Here is a 22,104-nt window from a genome sequence, read left to right as displayed (position 1 = left end):
GAGCCGACCCCAGGGACACTGCACACCTGCACAGAGCACAACCTCAGGTGAAGATGCTGCAGATCTCACAGCGGAGGGTGATGGATGTCCTGCTGTGACGCCGCTCACCCTTTATTCATCACCACAACTTGCCGAGGCCTCGTCTCAGGGTCCGGAGATGCAGAGACGGAGCAGGAGTGGATGAAGAGCCGCTGGCCTGGTCTGGTGTTGGCAGTGACCTGGAGATTGATAACCTGGCCTCTCTTGTACACGATGGATTCTGCTGCGGCGCTCCAGGATGCTGCAGGAGATTAGATGACATCATTTCTGTCACATCCTTTACAAGACATAATGAGTGCAACAGCATCCGTTTGTCTCATCGCTTACGATTCATGGCCTTCATGTCAAAGCGCCTGTCATTCTCAGGAGGCTCCACCGGGTCGAGCAGGTTTGGGGGTTTTTCATCCGACCTTAAACATGCAAACATTCCCCTCAGGATTGTGACTTTAAATCACACACACACACGCTTTATTAGATCAAGACTCACGTCTTTGGGATGCAGGAGATGCTCACTGAGAAAGGAGTTCGCCACCAGATAGAGAGAGATTTCTGGGGCTTGAAGTACAAGACGTTGGAGAAAACCTTCAAACCATCATCCTGCAACTGAGAGCCAAGAGAGTGACGTCAGGGAAGGAAGTTCAAACCCCAGCAGGGAGTTTAGTCTCATTTACTCACCAGGCGAGCAGTCCCACACTCATCCAGGTTGTAAATGAAGACAAATTGGTTCTCTAGCTCTGCGTTGCTATAGCAGCCATTCCCCAGCTGGAGCTCTTCTCTGCTCAGTGAGACACCGCTGATCCACTTGTCGACCAGTAAAGTTACCTGAGATGCGTTACAGAACACCTGCACTCTGGGAACTTTCATGTGTGGAGGAAATTCAGCCAGCATGTGAAAGTCCGGAGCCCCAGTCTGCCAGGCGCTGAACATGGTGTCATAGGGAGAGTCAACCTGTCCCTCTATATGAAAGAGACTCTCCCAAAACCCTGGAAAACCTTCGAAAAATCTGGCCTCCTGTTCTTCAAATATGGACTGAACTGGAACAACGGTTCCCACAATGATCCAGAGAAACATCTCCAGGGTCCCCATGACAAAGCTGCAGGTGGGCCGAAGCTCTGGCTGCTCTGCGCCTCAGCGGAGGCTTTAAGAAGGAGACAGCAGGTGTTTGCAATGAGAGCGTGATGCCCACATGCTGCTTTCAGGAAAAACGGATTTCTGAGCTCTTTAGCAGTAACACAGCAAGTCGTTTTCATTTGGTTTAATTTTATTGTGCATGTTGTTTCATAAACGTGTCCTGGCAGAAGATGTTTCAGTGAATTTTGACAACTTGCCTAAACTTCAACTCCTTAGAAATGTCTTCATTCATCAGACCACCAAGTCAGCACGCAGCAAAAATGAAAACGAAAAAAACAGAAACAGATTTAGATGAAAGACAAACATCGCTTATGTCACATATTCATCCTAACATTGGTGAAACAGGCATCTTCATCTTCATGGTGGTGCTGCTGTTTTTGCAGCTGAGGCCTTTCACTGAAGGCGGCGGAGGAGCAGTGACGTCACCGCACGGGGGGCGGAGCTTACATGCAGGTAACATCTGCAGGTGAGCGGCGCAGAGGAGGAAGAAGAGCGGACAAAGAGAGAAATGACTTCAACTCAAAAGATCTAACAGAGGAGGAAAGTCACCATGATCTACTTAGGTACGTCATCTATTTATCACACGGAATGGATCGAGTCAGTTCGAAGACTAACGGCGGCGTGTGTGTGTGAATGTTGTGTGTGTGTGTGCGAATGTGTGGGCTTTAGGCGTGGTCTGCGCGGTTACGGAAAGGGAACGTTGTCAAAGTGCAGTATTCCCAAAGTAAAGTCCTATTTTATAGAGATTTTCATTTAATCTGAGTGGAAATATGCAGAAATGTGTCTCGATTACGCTCATAGATACACAACTGACTGAAGAGTAAATCCTCCTGTTGTGTTCAATCGGTTTTTACTCGAATGAAAGGATCGCATGAAAGCAAAAGCCGTAAAAACGGATTGCAAACCAGTAAGACTACAAATTCGGTTTGCAGGAGAAACACAAGTTGGAGTTTAAAAGTAAAGATAGAATATAAGAAGGTTCATAAAAAGAAAGTGACTCCTGCAATCAAAAGTAACTCCACATACTGTACTATACGTAGATACATTAAGATAACCTAAATACCAATATGAAAGTTATCTTCCACAAGTCAAATAACAATAAGATACATGAACCCCGCACAGGTCTGCGTGTGTGTGTGTCCAGACTGTGCTCATTCCTCTCACTTCACCTTGACTACTATGATGTATTAGTTGGTATTTATGGTGCAAATATTTGGGAGTAAATATTCTTGTGACTGTGCAGATTTTTGCTGACTTGTCTCCTTTCACCATGATGATGTGGGGGGTATGTACTGTCATTATCAGACTCTGGGCCTAAAATTAGAATATTCTACTTTTACGTGTTGCAAGTCTGAAAAGATTCCGGAATTTCCCTGTAGAGTCAGGAGAGTGTAATGGACATCACGGTGATTCAGGCTTTTGTAGCGTGACAGTTGTACCTGAGTAACAACAGCATTTGTGACCAAAACAAGAAGCCGGGTCTGAAGGCGAGGCAGAGGCAGACCTGTGCTTCATCCTGCCTGTGTGCTGTGTGTGTTTGAGGACCCCACCCGTGGCCTCTGTCCTGCTTTGTGTTATCTGCTCAGTCCGGGGGCTTCACGCACTGCAGCCACAGGGGAGGGAGGACGCGTTTTACAAAGCCTAGACAGGAAGAAATCAGTACAGAGGAGTGGAAGTAAATATGGGCAAAGTATGACATGAGAAAGGAGGAAAAGAGACTGAACACCAAAGTACTACTAACTTAGCTTTGACTTGTCCTATACACTGCAGCTCACACACTGCTTCTGCTGCTGGTTGTGTTATTTTATCTCACATAGATTTATGTCAACACAGTGCTGATGATTGCACAGCTGGTATTTACATTTCCTAACCTGACCATGTGTAGTGTACCTTACACATAATGCTGCATTCATTATTATGTATAATTTATCATCTGGCTGTCATTCACACTGCCGCCCTAAGCAGGATCAGTGTGTGTAGAGTGTGTGTGTGTGTAAGGAAGTCATTCATAGGTCGTGTGGGTCAAACTAGCTTTGTGTTGTCTCCTCACCTCCTCTAGGCTTGTGCTGTGCCAGCCTGAAGGACAACAAAGTCCTGATGAAGATGGGTCTGGCGCTGGTGCTGGTCGGCCACGTCAACTTCCTTCTGGGAGCGCTGGTGCACGGCGCCGTGCTCCGGCACATCAACGTGCACACCACGGCCCGGACCCTGGTGTACGCCGTCTCCAACGTCATTGCCATTTCGGCGGGCCTGGTGGTACGTGCAGCATGCTGATCTGAAGTGAAGGAGCTGTGTGTGAGCTGCAGACACAGATAAACTGGTTTTGCATCACCGAGTTGACAGATTAACATTTGGTCTATCTAACTACAGTGCACTATCTGTCAAAACAACGACAAATATGCAAATCAGCCAGGCACTGAATGATTGTCTCTAAATCCCTGTGTGCAAGGGACCGTCTAAAAAAAACAGCCCTTCAGGTAGATGACTAAACTGGCAGCTTTTCCTCATTGCTAGTGTTGCTTAGCAGGCTGCAGGTTAGATTAGACATAGTTGTAAGACATTATGAGAGACATAACGGCTGTAGGTTTGTTCATTACTGGGTGCGTGGACACAGAATGAAAGTTAGCGTAACTTTCAGACGGTCCCTTCTGCCTTAAGCAAATTGTGACGCAGTATTTCGCGCCAATCCAAAATGCATTTGTCAGAAACAACATTTCCCTTGTTACAGGCGAGGACTCATGTGTGTGTGAGTGTGTGTGTGTGTAAGGGAAAGGTTATGTGATATGGGATTGCCACTTAGAATTAAAAGTAGTGTCTGGATTATGTGTTTGTGTAATCAGTAGGATTTGTCTTGTTTACCTTCTTTGTTTGTTGTGTTCTTCAGGGTATCACTGCTGGAATAACAGCTATTGTCTTGTCCAAAAACAAGAGAAACAGGATCCTGGTGAGTGCTGCTCCTCCTGTTTGGCTCCTTCTCTCCCTCCTCTGTTCACGACTCACATCTGTCATTGGCTCACTCCTGTTACAACCTGCCTGCTGTTTTTGACTGTGAGCACATGGTGTGTGTGTGTGTGTGTGTGGGGAGAGATACACAAGAAGATAAGTGCGAGTGCAAATACACACTTCAAGGAAACATTCATATATGGGATGTCTCATATTTCAGATCGGTCTCATGGGTTCTTATGCAGTGTGTATGTGTGTGTGTGTGTGTGTCGTCTTGTCTTGTCAGAAATGGGTCCTGTTGGTCGTCAGTCTCCTGGCAGGTCTCCTGGCAACTTCCTCCATGTTGGGCCTGACCGTTTCTATGGCAGAAGCCATCATAAATAATGGAACAAGCCTGTACACACACTGCAAATTTCCTGAAAAGATCATCTCTTCAAGCATCACTTACGAATGTGACTTCGATCCAACCCGCATCTATGTAAGTCAGGATACCAGGTGACTTCAACTGCAGCTAGAAGTACAGGAAGTGCTGTGCTGATCTGACGTGACCCTTTGTCTCCACCAGGGGACCATGATTCTTCTGTGGATGCCTCTCATCGTGATGTCTCTGGTGGAGACGGTCTTCTCCTTCCACTGCTTCGCTGCCTGTACCTCCTTCCTCTACCTGTGTCCATGCAGGAGGAGACCTCTGGCTATTAGACGGGTAAGTCTGTTATACTTCTGTACGTCGATGGAGCTGCAGTATCTTAGCAGTATGTTACTAATAACAGTCAAAAGGTAAAAAACAAAGCCAACAATCCCAGCACAACAGTAGAACAGTCTGATGGGGTTTGGGCCCATGACTGGGACCTGATCTACGGTGGTGCAGTCCTGTGACAGCGCCCCTGTGGGCAGAGGCAGAATGAGAATGTGCTCAATCACACAACTCCCACATTTATGATTGTATTAAAATATGGCAGTTTTACAAAATGTTATTCTTTGGGAAATTATCTCCAGACTAAATTCATAAGTGTTTTCTAAATTTCCCGTTTAAAAAAAAAAAATCTGACCTTAGAAGGTTAAAGGGACCCAGTGTGACACTTTATGTAGGTCAGAACCAACTTACTGGATTTCTCTGTTCCAGGTGCGGATCCAGAGACCCAGTTCATCGCCGCCGTCTCCTCCAGTGGAGCCTGAGACAGAGACTGACGCAGAGCCTGCAGAGCATATGGAGCTGCTGGAGTGCAACACTGCAGGGGGGCAGGACCGGTGGCCCTGACCCAGCAGAACCTACAGAGCTAGGTTACTAACCGCTTGGCCCCCAACTGCACCCAGAACATGGACGTCATCTTAGTGGGTGTGCCTGTCAGTTTCTTGAACGCCTCTGGACATTTTCAAGTTTTGGCCGGTTTACTGAACCATGAGCATGAGATAGTTGCCTTCATGCTGCTACAAGGACGTCTGTACCTGAGAACAGAGTGCTGTTGGTTTGGCTGAAGCAGTCACACTGGGTACACTGGTGTGGCTCCGCTGTCTTAGTTACATAACTTTGATGTAAAACTTATTTCCCCTCTTGAATATAATCTCAGGTCATTTCCGGCCTGTCGTGACATTTAATGCTACTTTTTTGAAACAGCTTAGAGGTTTTCATTGTAACTTTATTGGTGTTAAAACTGTGTGAAAGTGTTGAGAACACACGACAGGTGTGTCAGACTGAGATGATATTTGCAAGCACTCCTGTGGAACAATGTTCCTCACTTTAGTAGAATAAAAATATATACAACAGTAAGTGAATTCTGGCATTTTGTCATGGCTTTACACTGTCTAGGAAACAGCACAGTGGACTTTTAAGTCGGAATTACAGTGGAATCAAAGCCCGTCCTACACACTCACATGAGGACTCCAAACAACTAACACTGTAAAATGGGATGAACAGAAATTAGACAAGTAAGATGACATCAATCTCTCAAGGACACATACTGAATTACAAAACACAGAATTCAAAGTACTCAAACTGTGCCATGTAATAAGTATTCAGGTTTATACATCCTTCTACCAACTCTGCTACTTTAGAATGCAAGAGTGGCCACACAACTGTAAAGAGAAAAGGATCTATTGCACAAATGTGCTTCAACTACATATTCAAAAGGCACAGGACAAAAGTGGGAGCAAAATACAGAGTAACAAACAGATCCATGATTTAAATAAATTAAATCCGTAAGATGTATAAAAGCATGTGTACTAGGCCGTCTTACAAAGTACAGATTTGCTTGAAAAGGGAAAAGCAGGCGTCTGCGTAAAAATTCAGGACAAAAAAAAAAAAGCAAGCATAAAAAAAACAAAATTCAACTCTGTGTCACCTTAGTCCATAAACAGCAATATTGTAAAGGTGTGCTAGAAAACATGTAGATACCATCCCACCATGAGGTCGTCACTAAGGCTCAGCCCCACATGGACTCACACTGCAGCCGTCTGGAAAGATGAGTGATCCGTTTAAAAAAAACACAAACTTCCATTTTGAACCGTTGCAATGGCGTCAGCTGTGGGCGGAGCCTCAGGGGGTCTTAGACTCTTCTTTAGGCCTAAAGGAGCCAGAGGAAGGAAGGGAATGATTAACGACCCTACTCAGTCACTTCCTCCACAACGTGTGTGCGTGTGTGTGTGTGTGTGTGTGTGTGTGTGTGTGTGTGTGCAGTGTGTGCAGTGTTTACTCACTTTGATGTGTCCATCTTCTCCTCCTCTGGCGCCTTCTCTTCTTCCTTTACTTCTGTAATTAAAGAACAGATGCATAAGCATCCCCGTGACAACACGTCTGTATGAGATGATCTGATCCTAAACAAATATAAACTCATGCACAGTAATAATGCCTAATGTGGGATGAGAATGAAAGAAATGAATAGATACCTTTTGTTTCCTCCTCACCTTTCTTCTCCTTCTCTTCTACGTCTTTCTCTCCCTCTGTCTTGGCTCGCTTGGGTTTCTTGTAGCTGGCCGAGTTTCTACGTCCTCCTTCGCCTTCGTCCTCAGAGTCAGAGAACTCCTCCTCACAGGCTATCCTCTTGTCGTGGGCGCGGACTGGAGAAGGAGACAGGACGGGGTTACACTCAGACACAGTGCGGGACACATGAGGGAGTGTGGACAGTGTGTGTGTAGCTCTTACTGGAGATGCGTTTGTTGGGGTCCTCCTCTTCCTCGTCTCCGCTGTCTTCCTGCACGGCGTCCTCTGGGATGGCCTGCATCTGAACCCCGGGGGCGTGGGGAAGCATGCGCAGGTTCTCAAACAGACGCTGCCTAGAGGACAGAACGCAGGTTGAAGTGAGAAAACCGCAACAGTAATGATACTTTACAGCACAAATGGAAAAACCGGTTTCATTCATGAAGTAAACTGAACCCACTTGATCTTCTCCAGGTAGTCGTTGGTGTTCTGGTTGGTCATGTTGGAGGGGCTTATGTGCAGCTTGAAGTCTGGACCAAAGTACTCAAAGTAGTCGTTGTAAGGGAGCTCTGTGAAGCAACAACACACACCATCATGTTTTAGAGAGCATATCGAACCGTTTCACCAATATTTCATGTTTATGATATTATTACAAAGTTCTTTATTACTGCCAGAGAAGAGGTTAGTTAGTTCTACAGGTTGACTAACCGTTGGGGATGGACGTATCGAGGGCCACAGCGGTCTCGTATGTCCAGCAGCGAGCCACGTTCCTGATGGTGTAGCCTCCTCCGCCCAGCATCAGCAGCGGCAGGTTGAAGCTCTTCATGTACTCCACACACTTGGCGTGGCCTGAGAACACCGCACGGCAAAATATAGAGTCAACATTCTGTTTCACACATCGTCGTTAGGAGTGTGGTGTGGGGGAATACACTCTGATGAGCTCACCCTTGATGGTGAGGTTAAAGCAGCCCAGTCTGTCTCCTGATAGCGAGTCGGCTCCACACTGGAGCACCACCGCACTGGGCTGGTACATCTCCATCACCTTGGCCATGATCTACACACAAACATAACATCCATCAGATCAGACACTTCTATTCAGCAGAGAAGGAATTTATGCTACGATGGCCAAGATTTTATTTACTCACAGGTTTGAATATGGCTTCATATGACTCATCATCAATCCCGTCTCTCAGTGGATAGTTCACTGCATAGTATTTACCCTTTCCAGCACCGATATCCTGTTGAGAACAAGACAAGAACAATGCATTATATTAAGATGATGACAATATGAGTTGAATTGACTTGTCAGAGACATTTCAGGCTTCTTACCCTCAGGTCCCCGGTGCCAGGGAAGTACTCTCCATACTTGTGGAAAGACACGGTCATGACGCGGTCTGTGGTGTAGAAGGCCTCCTCCACACCGTCACCATGATGGATGTCGATGTCAATGTACAGAACTCTCTGATGGTATCTGCAGAGGTGACAGATGTGTCAATTCCTGCAACTTTGTACCCCCAAAAAACTGTAAAGTGGTCTTGGGAAGTAAACAGAACTAAATGCGTCAACTGAATCTCTATAGGCAGTCTCTACTTACTTCAGCAGTTCCAGTATGGCCAGTACGATGTCGTTGACATAGCAAAAGCCAGAGGCCTCAGACTTCTTGGCGTGATGCAGGCCTCCAGCCCAGTTGATGGCGATGTCTGTCTGCTGTTTGTTCAACTTCACAGCACCGGCTGAAGCACAGTGAAGAGGACAGAATGAGAAGCTGTTTTATGCTGAACTAAGGGGTTACTGGGGGCAAAGCATCTGATAGTCTGACATTAAGACAACTTACCAACAGAGCCTCCTCCTGAGAGCTGGCAGAACTCAAACAGACCATCAAACACTGGACAATCCTCTCCCACATTAACTGCAAAGCAAAACAAGTGCATAAGACAATTTACAGGATCAATATGAGCACAGACATTGTATCTGCATGTTCCGCCTCTCTGACAGAACTTACATCTCTGCATCTGCTTGCTGTACTCCGACATGTTGTCTGGACGGATGGAGCGCAGGAATTTGATGTAATCATCACTGTGATATTTGGTCATCTCCTCTCCGCTGGCTTTGTGTGGACGCTGGAACAGAGCAGACAAACGAGTCAGAGACAGAGACTCACAGCAACTCATAATCAAGTCAGATACATCAGTAGTTTGGTGTAACTTACGTATATCTCCATTTTTCTGTAGAGGCCATAGTTGAGCAACAGGTTGTGTGTCATGCGTATGCGGTGGGGCTTCATGGGGTGACCCTGGCCGTAGTAATAATTTCCAACATCCCCTAAAACGAGAACAAAGGAAAAGCAACAGGTTGACTCTTTTTCCAGCAAACAGAAACTGCTTACAATGTTATCACCTTGAACGGGAAATTTATCAGGGTGAGAAATAAAGACGAGGAATACAGCAGTCATGATCCTGCAAACAGCATTATGGATTTACTGGTGTCCGTGTCAACTGGTGACTCGAGTCTAGTGCATCCAAGGTTACACTTAATTACAGTCATGATGGGACAGAGGCGTACATGTGATGCTATTTGGAGTGAAACTAATTTTGCAAAATGGTTGTCTCTTTTTTTTAACATGATTGCACAAATGTGTTAAATATAGGAGAGCCAAAGGGCATTCAGCAGGACAACTAAATCACTTCCTGTTTGGAATGTTCCAGATTACAGTCTACACACAGCAGAGCACGAAATACACGAGTATATGCAAATAAACTAATACTAATCAAACACAAACGTTGTAAACAATAGAACGCCTATTAACACAATTAATATAAATCAATTTTTAAAACAGGAATGATTTAATATACGAATTAGATCATTCATTTATGTCACGAAAATATTACGACTGAAGTTACATGAATGAAAGTCACATTCAGGTTACTGGCGGTAAAATGTCTCTGTTTTAACATCTGCTATCACCAGATAACACGGGCACGAGTTACCTCACAACACCGGAAACCTCGTCTCACATCCAAAATGTTAAAACATGATTTTGATTTTATGAATACAACGCGAACTACTCTAATTATACGGCGCTTCAGTACGGAAAACAATCGATGTCGTCAAAGTATCGGTGCAGCCGTAACTACCTGGAGTTTCCCATTAAAGCTTAAGAGGCTCATTTAATCTTGGCTTCGAGTCGGCGTTAATTGCGGTGATAATGAATCGCTCCATTGTTAGCTCCCTCCCTCGCTCGCTAGCTAGCAACACTAGCCCAACTACATTAAAGTGAAATTAGCGTAATGCACGTTTAATAGTGACCGATGCTTATAGGGGAAACAGGCCAGTTCGTTTAATTAGCGGTAGCGTTCTAACGAACCGTGTGGACTTATGAGCCATCCTGTGCTGAGAGAGCCACAAGCTAGGCTAGCTAACGTTAGCAGAGAGCGGGTTAGCAGGAGGTAAAATAAACCGGAGTCTTTTGTTGAAGCAAAAGTGGAGAATTCTGTTTAACTGCACGGCCGCTGCAGGAGATAAGGACACATGGGCACTTACCATCGTAGTAGTAGCAAACTTTTTTCTTTGTTCCTTGAGAAGTGAGCGCCATTTTAGTCCTTTTTGGCTTCGACCGCAGGAGACAACAGCGAGGCGGACAGTGAGGCTCAGTCTGATCAATGGGCTGCGGTGACGAGCAGCGGTCGATAGGGGGCGGTGGTGTCCCGGTGTGCCCGGGCCTGTGAGCGCGTGCTGCTCTGTGATACGCTCTGTTACTGGGGGAAGACGTCTGTGGAACACGCTTACTTAGGTAATAGGGCCGGGGTTCTCAAACAGTGGTTTGTGTACCACCGGTGGTACTAGAAGCTTCCCCAGATGACTGTGGGAAGTGGAAAATAAATGATTGTAACAGTGTGAAGGGTCACATCAGGTCAGTGTTTCGCCGGCGGTTTTCCCAACATTAGACACAATATAAATGTCGTGCACCATCAAATCCCCTGCCTGACATGGTTGTCATGTATGTTTTCATAGAATGTGAGTCACAATGGACATGCTACAATAGATTTGATTGGCTACTTGAACTCAACATCAGGCGCTCTGATTGGCCAGTGTGTAACTTCTATCATCTAATGGAAACCCAGTGTTGACATAGGACAAGAATGAATGGTTTTGAGTACTTCAAAACTAGGTTTGAGATCCACCTAAGTCTACTTTTTTTTTTTTTGCAATTTGTTTTTAATTGAAGCAAACATTGTACATGACATTGTGCATACAGTTGTATGATATTTTGGAGATCATTTTTTATATAATTTAGAAAGAGGGGAAAGAGGAGAGAGAGAGATAGAGAGAAGGAAGGAAGGTTGTTTTATCACTACTATTGTTGTTAAACTTTACACATAGACCCTGAGGTAGAGAACAAGTAGAGTCTACTTTTGAGTTTTCCTAACACACACAGCAACACACAGAAACAGCTGCAGAATTATAACCTCCTTAGTGGGGGTGAAGATCATTTGCCCATCATTCTGATCTGATAAGGTGTTTATTTCATGCAGTGTAGGTTTTGTTGTATTTAATGTAACAATAAGTGAAACACACCAAGCCTTTATTGTAATTACATCATAAAATCATTTATCACACACATGTAACACAACTGGAGCAGCTGGAACATATTTACACATTGTGAAAGTGTCAGCTAAAGACAGTTTCCATTATAAGCATGAAGTTTAGTTTGGGGTCCAGCTTTCATTTTATCACACAGAAATCTGACGCAGGAGCAAAGTATTCTCATCTAACTTTGTACCGTCTCAGTTAAGAAGCATTTATTCTTCACTGAACAACACAGAATCCAATGTCCACCTTCACAGGCTGCCTCTTTAGTCTGATTGTGTGTCTGTGTGCATGTCACATCAGGGCTGATCCTGGTACTGCCTCTCTGTGGCAGTGAAGAAATCCTCCAGAACCCCCCTTAGGTAGTCAAAGGTGGGCCGGGCTTCTGGTTGTTCCGTCCAGCAGGCGCACATAATGTCGTAAAGCCCATCACAACAGTTTTCTGGCTGCGGCATCCTGTAGCCCTGCTCCAGGTTCTGGATGACCTCTGGGTTGGACATACCTGCACAACACAAGAGGCCAAGATTGGGAAGATTGTATGTTTTGATCAGGTATCAACCATTCTACACTCATTTGGTGATATTATATTGTGGGTTTGGATATCTATACACAATATGTTAATCAAAACATGTAAATCACATATTTACCAGGGTATGGAATGCGGCCATAAGTCACAATTTCTGTCAGGAGGATCCCAAATGACCACACGTCAGACTTTATGGAGAACGTGCCGTAGTTAATGGCCTCTGGTGCCGTCCACTTGATGGGGAATTTCGCACCTATAAACATAAGAAGAGGAAGAATCCCAGTTTACCTCCCAACAAAGTGGAGCTGCTCTGAAGCCGTTTCATGTCTCAATACATTAGATTCACATATTTCAATTCTCTTCTCACATATATATTTCAAGGCAATGCAGGCCAAAGGAAACATGGCCCAGTATTATATGTTTAAGCCTGAGAGGAATGTATGATATAAATGATTTTGTTACCCTCTCTGGCTGTGTATTCGTTGTCCTCTATGAGTCTCGCGAGTCCAAAGTCGGCGACCTTACAGACGAGCTCATGAGACACCAGAATGTTGGCAGCTCTCAGGTCTCGATGGATGTAATTCTTTTCTTCGATGAAGGCCATACCATCAGCCACCTGCAGGGGGCAGTAGGCCGTTAGAAAAGCCCTCTGGGCTCGTGTTGAGGCATGATTTAACATGCGTGATTCACTCTCTATGTGTGAGTGTGTGTGTTTGTGTGTGATGGACAGAGGAACACAGGCATTCCCAGAACAGGGAGGTTCCCACTTCCACAGGTCAAACGTTCCCTTAGCCCTCACCTCTGCGCTCCACCCTTTTTGCACAGCAGTGCCAGCAGACCTGCCAGCCCTCTTTCCTGATGCACAGCTGCAGTCTGTCCAGTCACTATGGATGATCTAACTGTCTCTGTCTCAAATACTGATACTAAATATATGAGTCACTTCCTCATTAAGCTTTATAAGAGACCAATACTGGATGGATTGGATGTGAGGCAATGGATGTTGAGTAATGTGATGAAATTCTGCAGAATAGGTGCACCCCCCCAGGTTATAACATCTGTGTCATCAGGTGTATGAACCTGTATGTTGAACGAACCATCATGTGTGTTTTGCTGGATCTGTGGAGCGTATTTCAGACTTAAGAATCTGCCACTGAGGTGTCACAGCACCTCCTGGCCTTTACGGAACACTGAGATGTGCGTGTGTTTGAGTAAAGCATGAACTGAGGTTGACAAACCCTGTCAACCTCCCACCCAGGAATACAAATGCCTCTATTATCCATGTTCCCAGTTAAGTTCTAAGTTCTAAGTGCAGTCTGTTACATCTCACACTGCCTTATTTTGCTTTATCTAATTTAATACTACTATTACTTTTATTTGTCACAATATAGACAGCCATTCATCAGAAAACACACACACACAGACACACAGTCACACACACACACACGCACACACACACACACACACATTGATCTGTTGTTATTTCAACTTCAGTCTTAAGTACAAGCTTCATTACCACAATGGCCACTTTCCATTTTTATAAGGATCACACTGAGAGAACAGGAAGTGAGAGACTAAATGAATGTGATCCATTACGTGAAAGGAGTAAAATGGAGGAGCTGTGAGATATGAGCACAGAGGAGAGGAGAGAGAGAGGAGATGTCTTGCCTGAGAGGACATGTCGATCAGGGTGGTGATGGTCAGACAGCCCCCCTCTGTGGTTTTGAGGAAGTCTACAAGACTGCCTGTAACAAATTAGATTCAGATCATTATTATTATGAAATACAATACTCAGGTCAGTGTAATGTTCCCGCCGTCTTAGGGTTCATTGATTTGTTTGTTTTGCAGAATTATGATTAAACTTGATGGAAGAGAAATCTATTCTCTACTCTAATCTCAAAGAAAAAATCCATCTAATCTAATGAGTGGCGTTCTTGTTATATTTACGTAGAGGTGACCTGTACAAAAGGTCCTGCAACAATAAAGGCACATAAATGGAAACAACTGTCTCAGATCTTTTTTGTTCGGATGACAAATGAGCCAGAAGACCAGAATAGCCGTTTGAATCGGCCAACATAACAGTGTGAGGAAGCGCACCCAGCATCAGTCAAGATGATGCATGTATTCTGATGGCAGGCTGCAGTTCCTGAGAGTCTGTGTTTTGTTTGATTAGGACAGAACAATGCCGCCACACTCCAGCCAACCATGTCCAACCAAAGGAAATACTGGAAGAGGAACGGCTGCGGCAGCTAAGAGGAGGCATTTGCTCCTCCGCTCAAGTCCGGAAGACATTTTTTGAAGTCTAGGAGCCAAGGAACAGGACTTGTCAAGGTCACAGGGCGGAAGCTGGGATGACACGCCTGTTATTTTCCATCTTTGTTGCCTCCGATAATAAAAAGGGACACATTGAAAAGACGGGAACTCCACGCCATCCTTTCTCCTGACAACAGAGGCCATGATTGTGTCCTGTCCACACGTGGAGCCGAGACAAAGGCTTGGCTTCATGTAGAGCGGCTGCTGGTGGTTTTCAGGCCGCTCATAGAGGGCCATACAAAGGGACAGCATTCACGGCGGTGGTGAGGCTGTGGTTGCGTTTGTGACAGTGTTTGTCTTTGCATTTTGTTTTTGTCCCTTGCAGCGACAAAGAATCACAAAGACTCTGGGAGGTCGAGGTGAAGCAGATACTCCCTCAACGTCAGATGATTGGCAGTCAGGCATGGTAACCCCTTGTGAAATATGGCATGTTGAATTATACATGTGACTTCTCTGTTTGCAGCTGGTCGCCATGGTGCCATTTTATGACTGAGGTTTGCGATTTGCAAGCTGTTCACAGGAACTCTTGTTATGTAAAAGAGGATGGAAAAAGAGGAAGATCCACAGTGAAGAAAGTGGACAGCATGGCACTATCAGATTGGCACTAGGAGCTGTTTGCATTCATGTTCATGTCCTCCAGCATGTGTTTGAGTGTGTGACAGAGTCAGCGCCTGTGTCTGTACGTGCACACGTGCAGAACAGAGTCTGGAACGGAGCCACACACTCATCATCAAGGGCCGGTGTGAACAATAAAGAAGTGAGTCACCTTCCCCTAGTTTCAGACTCCCCTCCTCAGATATTCCCCCTTCGGTGAGTAAACAGCGACCTGTCCGCTGGAAAATAAGTCCAACGTCATGTTTGCTTTGAGACATTTTAGCACTGAGCGACGAATACAGGACGGTCATGAGGAGAAGCTGAAAATAGCCTATCAGAGGGCAGAGCACTTCAGCGGAGCGGCATGTTTCTGAGGGGCCTGGCTCATGACTTCACTCTGTGTGTGACTGTGTTCACACCGCAACATGCATTTTCCTAACAAAATAATTCTATAGGTGCTTTTTGAAGAATAAGCCACGCCTCCTCTCCACTTTGGCAGCCAATTCAGGATTTCCAAAAAACAAAGATAAAACCTTTCTCCAGCTATTTTGGAAAAGATTACAAAAAGGTGGAAAATCGAGCAGGGTGTGACCAAAACGTATAGATGTGGATAGACCTAAGAATTAAAGTATTGGAAAAGTACCAATACATTTATAGCAAGGGTGTTAGATTGCATTGTATTGTGCTGCACAAATGTAACTTATAAAGTGCTCACTGAGTGTAAACAGTGCTACAGATGGTTTTCTCATACATCATACAGATGAAGGCTGATCTGGTGTCTGATTAAAATGCGCTCACTTTATTCCGTAGACTTGTTGGCGAGGCGAATGTGTGTGAAAGGCCGATGAGTCATGACCAGCAGCGATACACACACACGGGGCTGCCCAGGCTTTTGTATCAACAACGTGCGATCACAGATCAACAAGTTTGATCCTGAAGGTCCATGACTGTGAAACTCTTTCTTTGTCTATGCTCAAGGCGTCTCGCTCGCCTGAATGACATCATTGGTGTTCAGTACAGGAGATTAAGGTAGTGATGGATACGGACACGCTTAGACTTATTTCTGTTGATTAAACTGAACTGAAAGGAGTGGGTATGATTATAAGGGAAGTTCCTAATCATTTCTTTAATTCGCAGAGGATTACAAGACAACAAATCATTTCACGGAAACGCCTAGATAATGCCTGATACTCTGTGTGACACGGTTCCAACCCACCGTTCTCCATGTACTCTGTGACGATGTAGATGGGCTCCTGGGTCACCACAGCAAAGAGGCGGACGAGGCGTTGGTGCTGCAAGTTCTTCATCATGTTGGCCTCAGCCAGGAAGGCCTCCACTGTCATGGTGCCCATCTTCAGGTTCTTAATGGCCACCGTTCTGTCATTGTTGTAGATGCCTAGAAATACACATTTAAATGTTATTCTGAAAAATGTTTTATAGTTTACGTGTCTGTGGTTTGGTTTTCCTTAAGTAGAAAGTTTCCATGTCAACGTTGAAGGAGCTGGAGCATATTTCTAGTCGTGGGTTGTGATCAAACCTCTAGAATCATATAAATATGTCAACACTTCATGTCATTACCGTCTCACAGAACAGGATCTCATTCCAGTCTTGGCTGCACACTACTACCTCTCTATGTGTAGATGAGACTCACAGCCAAACAGTTTTCACCAGTATGGAGCGTCACACACCAAGCATGAAGCCATGTAGGGGACTTATTGAACTTATTATTCAGACAATTCCTCTCAATAGGGAAGAACCTAACAACGTTTACTTTCCTGACTAACACAAATAAACACTGTTGGGCGAATGACTGTCACTCCCATTATTTAAACGTATCTACGTGTCAATGTTTGGATGAGGACAGAGAAATAAACAGTGCAAAGATTACTTGCAAGGATAGGTAACTACAGAGTGGCTGTGAAATGGAGACAACAGAGGAGGGAAACGATCCCACTGGAAGAATAAAGCTGGACTCATACTGATTATTCCAACCTTTAACAATCTAAACATTTTGGTTTCCTGTGACCTGAGTTAACGGGAAGGGCAGACTTAAGTAGTTTGAGTGTAGTTGCATTATACCATAATCAATCCCCAGCTAACCAGCATGAACAAGCCTATAATTATGGCTGTAATTGTGGGAATTGAATGTTATGGAGAGTAAAGCCTGACAAAAGCTTTTCAAAGCCACAACAACAATGAGGCACTGTGTGTTGTGTCTGTGTACAAAGCCCCTAACTGCTGTCAGAACTATAGTTTGTACTATCAACAGTTCAGGTTCAGCCTCTCTCACTCACCCATCCAGACTTCTCCGAACTGGCCAGCTCCAAGTCGGCGCTGCAGCTTCAGGGACTCGCGGGGAATCTCCCACTCATCCTGCCACCAGGGCTTCTGCGGCGCCCTCGACTGGCACGGCTTCACCAGCCTAGTGCACAACCCGTCCGCTTCGCCTGGGTGACAGAGGTCAAAAAGAGTGGTTAGATCTGAGGTACCCAGAGCAGTCTGCTGAGGTGAGGCGCTCATGAGGCAGGACGCACGGGAGTGATGCTGGACCAGCTCCTTCAGAGAGTTGAAGGATATTTTGGCGGTGATGTAATAGCCGCCGTTGTCCATGTTGCGGATCCTGTAGTGCTTAACCATCTCACCACTGTTGTGGTCCAAGTCCCTCACTGATAAAGAGTAGGAACCTGGAAAGAAGAGCAACCAAGATTGAGATTGAGATTATAGAGCTTTCACTTAAAAGATATGCAAAACACAAATGGCAACAATAGATTTAAATAGACTTAGATGGATGTTTCTGTGTGTTAGTTTACTTTAATTAACCATCAGTGGAAATATTGCCTTTATCAGTGTTTCTTCCCCTTTTTTCTCATATTCTACAGGGTTCAAGGGGGTATTTCCTTGTCTTGAGAGCTTTGGGCTGCGTGGGGAACCATTTGCGGTTCGGGCCTGTAAAGCCCCTCACGTGATATCTTGTGAAATAGAAACCCACACTATATGATTAACAAAAAAGAGCTATGAGGATAAGAAGGCCCAGAAGGCTTAGAAGGTCAGGTCACCTGGAGCTGTCTCACTCTCTCGAATCATGAAGGAGCCCTGCGTGTTCCCAAGAGCGAGCAGGAGCCTCATGGCGTCGTTTCTAGAAATGTTTTTAACGAACCACCTGCAGCACAAAACACACACACACATTATGCTTCACACGTTACCTAACCACTTCCCCTCCATCAGGGGCAAGCGAACATCACATCAGACGTGCTGAGGTTGAGTGATATGCTGGTGACAGCAGAATCATGATGCTTCCTGTATGACGTACGGCTCGGTTTCTACTGTGTTCATCATGGCCACAAAGTTGTGAGGGATGTAGCCCTTCTGGCCTGTGATGAGAGACTCTGCCAAATACCACTCTGGATCATCCCTGGTGGGCAAAACACACAATAAAACCAGTGACCTCACATATGTGTCGAGTACATCAGCCCTACATAACATACCATAGTCTACAGAATGTAGTGTCCCACTTGCATGAATGAGGACTTTTCCTAGAGCAGTTTCAGTTCAACTATCACATGTGTGTTTGTCAAGTAAGAAAAGACTCATATGACAGTTTGCAGGTGTAGAAAGGAGATCCTCTAAAGAAGCACTGAAACTAGACCGTAGAGAAAAAGACCGTAAAGACCGTATAGACAGAAGCAAAGTGCTCAGTGCCGACACTTAATCTGGTAGAGCCTCAATGTATAGAAGCTGGTGAACCTTTGAAGTGCATGAAAGGAGTTCATCCAAAATGAGAATCCAGGCTCAGTGTGTTAAATAAGGCCGCCAAATCCATAAAATAAAATAAAATAAAATAAAATAAAATAAAATAAAATAAAATAAAATAAAATAAAATAAAATAAAATAAAATAAAATAAAATAAAATAAAATAAAATACACTTCATCTTCCTCCAGGTTGCGTTAAAAATGCTTCACTTACTTGTTAAGGATCTTAAGCTTGTCTCCCTTCTCGAAGCCCAGGTCTCCATCATGGTTGGGTTCGTAGCTGTATATGGCCACCACAAGGTTGTCTGCGTGAAGAGCATCGGAAGTGTTCAAACGGAACAAAACACAATGTAAAGAATTTTAGTAAATTAGGACCAAAACTTGTTTATATTTGTGAGCCTTTAATTGTTTGTCAACAATAAGAGTCAGAGCGCGACCCCCGACAAGTGTAGGACAGGACAGAGAGACAGAATCTCTCCTTTGAGCAAACATTTGGTGCACACATAAGAGTCTGCAGACACTCAAATACACAGGAAAATAGATGTGGTCACCTGGTAAAGGAGATGTAGGTGGTGAATGCTGTGATGGGTATGGAATCAGCTGATCTGTGTACTGGTAAAGGTAAAGAACAGTTTGAGTTCAGCGTTACACATTTATCAGGTGTTATTGTTATTGTATCTGTCACATTAAAGTTGTGTAAACTGAACAAACTGTTTTTGTTTTCCTTTTCTGTTTCTAGACAAAGTGTCTCAGAGTATTGTGGCACACATGTGTTGTTCTCCTCTCATTCTAATCTAATAGGAAATCACCTCCGTACAGAGGAAATAATCAACATCCAGCGAATTACTGCCAAAGACGACTTCCCTTGCCGTTATGTAAGTTTAAATACTTTTCTGTACTTCAATCTCACAGCCTGTACTACACTCAGCAGGGAGGGAGGCCGAGTCGCTTTCACACTTTGTCCAAGTGTACTGCTCTCAACTGTGATTACATCTTAAGTGGTCGTCCACATTCAACCACGTAAATAACCAAAACCGACGCATGGCTGAGTTCACACGTCGAAACGTCACACACAAAACACAGCATAGCTAAATGTGTGTCCAAATAAACAAACAGGCGTGTACACACACAATAACGTCTCACAGGACACTCACTGGGTTGCTTGACTGGGGAGGTATGGGACAGTTGCAGTGTTCGCACATTTCATCCAAGTTCTCCATCCATTCGTCATTGTCTGAATAGTCTGAACTGCAGTTACAGCCCATCTTTCCTGAAAAAGGAGGTCATGTTATTGTGATTCCTATTCACGGCTATAAGATACTCTGTTCTCTATACTCTAATACTCAAATACACAAATATCAGGTATTTTAAACTGAGGTAAGTGAGACGACAAAAGAATTTAGTACACTCTCCATTTTGTGGATCGTGCTCTGAGGTTTGCAGGAACGACCAAAGTCAGATGCAACTGAGGGTCTTGAATCAAAATGGAGGCTCAGCGGTGAACCAGACAGGAAACTACCATAAGAACCCAACCTTACCCAAGCACGTTAGCAGATCCCTGTTTTAATTCTGTTTCAGACAGAAACTCAACCCACACTAATCTAGTTTAATCTGGTGTCTGCACGTGCTGAGCGTTGTGTTTTACTCCACTGCTCAGAACTCTGAACCGGCTTTCTCAAGTTCGCTCGGCTCCCATTAGGCCGCTTGTGTAACAGGGTCAGCGGGCCAATTGCGGCAGCCCGCTTGTCCCACGGGCACAAAGCCGTGAGAAAAATCTGGACGGGCCTGACCCCCCGGCAAGAGTCACCGCTGGAGACCCTCGAGGAACAAATCACTGGAGGATCGGTAGGAGAGAGGGGGGTCTTATTAGAATACTGGCCCTCCTACGCCCTCCGGCTACTATCAGGGAGTCACACAAACAAAGTCAGCGTTTTCCATTGAAGGGTCTCCCCTCTTGTCTCTTATGCGCAGCAGCACAGGGCCTTTCCAAACAAATATTGCTGATCCTTTGCAAAGTCTTATGGGTATTTCGATGGAAAGCAGTGGGACATTCCAGACAGAGTCATCTTGTCAGTGAGGCTGTGATCTCATAACACTCCTCGCTCCAGTAATATTATGTAAACGAAGAATCAAGATATCCATGTTCAGAAATAAAACAATTTTATGCGTAATTTCTTGTAATTTTACACAAAATAGATAAGAGAGCAAAAATCCAACCCTTTACTTTTTAAACTGTATTTAAACCAAAACCAAATATCATTTCATACATTATGGCTTGTTTAATCGTTACAATTGTCAGAAAAGTTTCATCTAGAATTTATTGACAAATACAAACCAAGTGCCTTTATATTCCATTTAATGAAGATATTGATAATGATGACTTCTCAAATTAATGCTCTGCTACTTTTCTGTGTATTAAAGATGAAACAGCGACTAGGCCAGAATATGAAGCCGTATGATTACAGGCCCTCATGTTCAACCAAATACAAAAATGTTCAACCAAATACAAAAACCACAAATACAAAAACCACTAAACTGTTTGATCATGTGTGTATCTTAGCCTTATCTGACTTATTTCTTCTCTACCTACTTCCTGCCGCTTTAGTATTGATAGAATAACACATTTGATACTCACCTCTTGAGCTTCGATCGTCTTCTCTTTAACCATCCAACACTGTCAGACGTACAATGTTGCCATAGCGCTCTTAAAGTGATCAAATAGCTGCTCAATATCAATAAGCTGCTCGTTTTTCAGCCGTGGCGTTTGTGTGTGAAGATATCATCGTCAGCCTCTCATATCATAGTGTGTAGTGAGGAGCGTTGGTGTCTGCCTGTGAACACACGCAGCCGCAAAGACACACTTTGGAGGAGTGGAGGAGAGCGACCATAGTGTTTCCTGTCGTTGAAAGTTTGAGGGTTGCTCTGCAGGCTTCTAACAGGTGCTCATTCTGCAGCTGCGCCTCAGCACAGGGAACGTTGGGCTCCACGGTAAAGGGGTCAGGACGACAGGTTTTCCTAAAGTGGGAGCCGAGATGTGAATGTTCCAACTTACAGTTAGAAATGGAGAGGCGGGCAATGAGTGTGTGTGTGTGTGTGTGTGTGTGTGTGTGTGTGTGTGTGTGTGTGTAACACCTGTGACCTTTACAGATGAAGGTCACGTCTTCCCAGCCTGGTCCAGCACCTCGTCAGGTTGAAAGGGGGTCAAAGGCAGAGGGAGAAACGCTCATATAGTCAGGAACTACTCGTATCTGGCAAAGATGCGGGGCGGGTGATTTGTTTTGGCGAGTCCATGCCATCACGTTTCCTGTGC

At 44.7% G+C, this 22,104-nt stretch overlaps 3 protein-coding genes across 4 annotated transcripts; 1 reads left to right on the top strand and 2 right to left on the bottom strand.

The window, feature by feature from the left end:
- Positions 1-1,589: 1,589 nt before the first annotated feature.
- tmem54a (transmembrane protein 54a) lies at positions 1,590-5,877 on the top strand. Its single transcript, XM_076161656.1, has 6 exons — positions 1,590-1,733; positions 3,230-3,426; positions 4,055-4,114; positions 4,400-4,591; positions 4,679-4,816; positions 5,237-5,877. Exons 1-6 carry the CDS (start codon positions 1,721-1,723, stop codon positions 5,369-5,371), a joined length of 735 nt encoding a protein of 244 aa, XP_076017771.1. The 5' UTR covers positions 1,590-1,720; the 3' UTR covers positions 5,372-5,877.
- On the bottom strand, positions 5,730-10,714 carry LOC143009607 (histone deacetylase 1). Of its 2 annotated transcripts, none has more exons than XM_076161654.1 (14): positions 10,568-10,714; positions 9,237-9,349; positions 9,030-9,147; positions 8,862-8,936; positions 8,622-8,760; positions 8,357-8,498; positions 8,173-8,265; positions 7,973-8,081; positions 7,736-7,876; positions 7,488-7,596; positions 7,253-7,383; positions 6,997-7,167; positions 6,808-6,859; positions 5,730-6,674 (listed from the first exon to the last, which is right to left on the bottom strand). In XM_076161654.1, exons 1-14 carry the CDS (start codon positions 10,617-10,619, stop codon positions 6,647-6,649), a joined length of 1,473 nt encoding a protein of 490 aa, XP_076017769.1. In that variant the 5' UTR covers positions 10,620-10,714; the 3' UTR covers positions 5,730-6,646. The 2 variants fall into 2 exon arrangements, with proteins under 2 accessions (XP_076017769.1, XP_076017770.1); XM_076161655.1 differs by having other exon boundaries at positions 7,015-7,167.
- Positions 10,715-11,592: 878 nt separating this feature from the next.
- lck (LCK proto-oncogene, Src family tyrosine kinase) lies at positions 11,593-21,680 on the bottom strand. Its single transcript, XM_076161515.1, has 13 exons — positions 21,430-21,680; positions 19,949-20,064; positions 19,346-19,406; positions 19,009-19,099; positions 18,355-18,456; positions 18,101-18,204; positions 17,579-17,728; positions 17,339-17,491; positions 16,261-16,440; positions 13,806-13,882; positions 12,603-12,756; positions 12,262-12,393; positions 11,593-12,116 (listed from the first exon to the last, which is right to left on the bottom strand). Exons 2-13 carry the CDS (start codon positions 20,057-20,059, stop codon positions 11,914-11,916), a joined length of 1,518 nt encoding a protein of 505 aa, XP_076017630.1. The 5' UTR covers positions 20,060-20,064; positions 21,430-21,680; the 3' UTR covers positions 11,593-11,913.
- Positions 21,681-22,104: the final 424 nt, after the last annotated feature.

The sequence above is a fragment of the Genypterus blacodes genome, unplaced genomic scaffold, assembly GCF_046128005.1.
Source record: "Genypterus blacodes isolate CSIRO-AG114 ecotype Tasmania unplaced genomic scaffold, CSIRO-AGI_Gbla_v1 ptg000112l_1, whole genome shotgun sequence".
Taxonomy (NCBI): domain Eukaryota; kingdom Metazoa; phylum Chordata; class Actinopteri; order Ophidiiformes; family Ophidiidae; genus Genypterus; species Genypterus blacodes.
Note: the sequence above shows the minus strand (reverse complement) of the source record. Positions and strands in the feature narration are given on the sequence as shown.

Bases quoted from the DNA above. Each gene is read 5' to 3' on its own strand.
- lck (XM_076161515.1), bottom strand. From the start codon at position 20,059: ATGGGCTGTAACTGCAGTTCAGACTATTCAGACAATGACGAATGGATG. The intron at 19,407-19,948 runs GTGAGTGTCCTG...TACCTTTACCAG, and splicing joins CTCCCCAGTCAAGCAACCCA to TACACAGATCAGCTGATTCC. The intron at 18,205-18,354 runs GTACGTCATACA...TTTGTGCTGCAG, and splicing joins AACACAGTAGAAACCGAGCC to GTGGTTCGTTAAAAACATTT.
- tmem54a (XM_076161656.1), top strand. The intron at 3,427-4,054 runs GTACGTGCAGCA...TGTGTTCTTCAG, and splicing joins CCATTTCGGCGGGCCTGGTG to GGTATCACTGCTGGAATAAC. The intron at 4,115-4,399 runs GTGAGTGCTGCT...TTGTCTTGTCAG, and splicing joins ACAAGAGAAACAGGATCCTG to AAATGGGTCCTGTTGGTCGT.
- LOC143009607 (XM_076161654.1), bottom strand. From the start codon at position 10,619: ATGGCGCTCACTTCTCAAGGAACAAAGAAAAAAGTTTGCTACTACTAC. The intron at 8,937-9,029 runs GTAAGTTCTGTC...TTTGCTTTGCAG, and splicing joins CAGCAAGCAGATGCAGAGAT to TTAATGTGGGAGAGGATTGT. The intron at 8,266-8,356 runs GTAAGAAGCCTG...TGTTCTCAACAG, and splicing joins CTGGCACCGGGGACCTGAGG to GATATCGGTGCTGGAAAGGG.